The 1,606-nt window shown below is 38.1% G+C and overlaps 1 protein-coding gene across 1 annotated transcript; it reads left to right on the forward strand.

The window, feature by feature from the left end:
- Positions 1-976, forward strand: LOC127246762 (auxin-responsive protein SAUR50-like). Its single transcript, XM_051268304.1, has one exon. The coding sequence runs from the start codon at positions 180-182 to the stop codon at positions 516-518; it is 339 nt and encodes a 112-aa protein (XP_051124261.1). The 5' UTR covers positions 1-179; the 3' UTR covers positions 519-976.
- The last annotated feature ends 630 nt before the right edge of the window (positions 977-1,606 follow it).

Genomic DNA, 1,606 nt, shown 5'->3' on the forward strand with positions numbered 1-1,606 from the left:
CCTCTCATTCCTCCCTAACAATATTTCTATTTTCCCCCCAAAACCCTTTCTTACTATTATTATTTTTTCTACTCTCTTCGAAGAGAGTAGCTCAGATTATCGAAATTATACCAACGAACTGACTGATCATCAAACTAACGACAAAACGACGTCGCATACAAAAAAGCATCGATCAATTAATGGCGACGGTGAAGTCCGGCAAGCTCTCGCAGAAGGCGACGATCAAGAAAATCATGAAGCGATGCTCGAGCTTGGGCAAGAGAAGCGGAGGCGGCGGCGGCGGGTACGACAGCGGCGGGGAAGGGCGGCCGCCATTGGACGTCCCGAAAGGGCACTTCGCCGTGTACGTCGGCGAGAACCGGAGCCGGTACATCGTCCCGATTTCGATCCTGAACCGGCCCGAGTTTCTGACTCTCTTACAGCGGGCCGAGGAAGAGTACGGATTCGACCACGACATGGGCCTCACAATCCCCTGCCCGGAAGAGGTTTTCGAGTCCTTGACGTGCATGTTTAGGTAGACGGCGCCAGCGCCGGCGCCGGCGGTCATTTCCGGCGGCCAGCTGTCACTCTGGAACTATGATTATTGTTTTTTTTTTGGTCTCAATTATTACCAGGCGACTTCTGTGCTGCTGTACGATGATGATCCCTTTCTCTCTCTCTTTTTCTTTTTGGATTTTTGATCGACCACGACTGATCCATGACTGCGGATTCAACCAAACCCATCATCACGATGAAAGCAATTCTCGGTGGGTTTTCTAGAATATATATTATACGTATGAAAAATAATGTAATATAAATATATATATATAAGTGTATGTATATTTAGGGATTTGATATTTTTCCTCACAGTGGTGAGTTTGATTAACTGCTGGCTGTAGTTTTCTTATTCCACCCTGTGAGAGTCTTGATCTTGTATCTATATATGTATATAAAGTTATAACAGATATTTCTCTTTTTCAGTATTAATTCTCGTCATGTTTCCAGTTATTTTCCATCATTTTCATCCTTGCAGACTTATTTCTATAGATACACATGCAGACATGTATTTAATTTTATTTATTTATTTTTTAAAATATGGGGTAAAATTGGGAGAACCCGAAAAAGCAGGGGTGAATTTGCAATTAGAAAATATTGTATTGATTGTGATATGTGGATTTGTGCTGCTGTCTTGTCATAAATTTGTTACAAAATTGTCAATATTTTTCCTGCACCTTGTGTGATGTATATTAATTCTCATTACACAAAAAAATTGGGAATGCAGTTTTCTACTTTTTCACCAACAATTAGTGAGCCTAATATTTTTCAGCAATGAAAAAAAATAAATTAAATAAAAAAAAAAAGACTTCTAATAAGTTATTTTTTGTTTTTCAGTAAATAAATATATATGTCGTCATTTGGTTGGTACAAATTTAATTTGTTAGGCAGACATGAAATTAGCATAGTCTATATATGAGTAACTAATCAAAATAACGTTGGCCATTGAGGATATATGTATGTGGAACAACTTGTGTAATACGGCGTCGTTTGGCGTAATTAGGGTTTTGTAATTTCATTTATATTTTAAATTGTTAAATTAAAGCAATATGTATATATTTATATTTAATTC

This window comes from Andrographis paniculata, unplaced genomic scaffold (genome assembly GCF_009805555.1).
Source record: "Andrographis paniculata isolate CXL003 unplaced genomic scaffold, ASM980555v1 Contig30END, whole genome shotgun sequence".
Taxonomy (NCBI): domain Eukaryota; kingdom Viridiplantae; phylum Streptophyta; class Magnoliopsida; order Lamiales; family Acanthaceae; genus Andrographis; species Andrographis paniculata.

Bases quoted from the DNA above. Each gene is read 5' to 3' on its own strand.
- LOC127246762 (XM_051268304.1), top strand. From the start codon at position 180: ATGGCGACGGTGAAGTCCGGCAAGCTCTCGCAGAAGGCGACGATCAAG.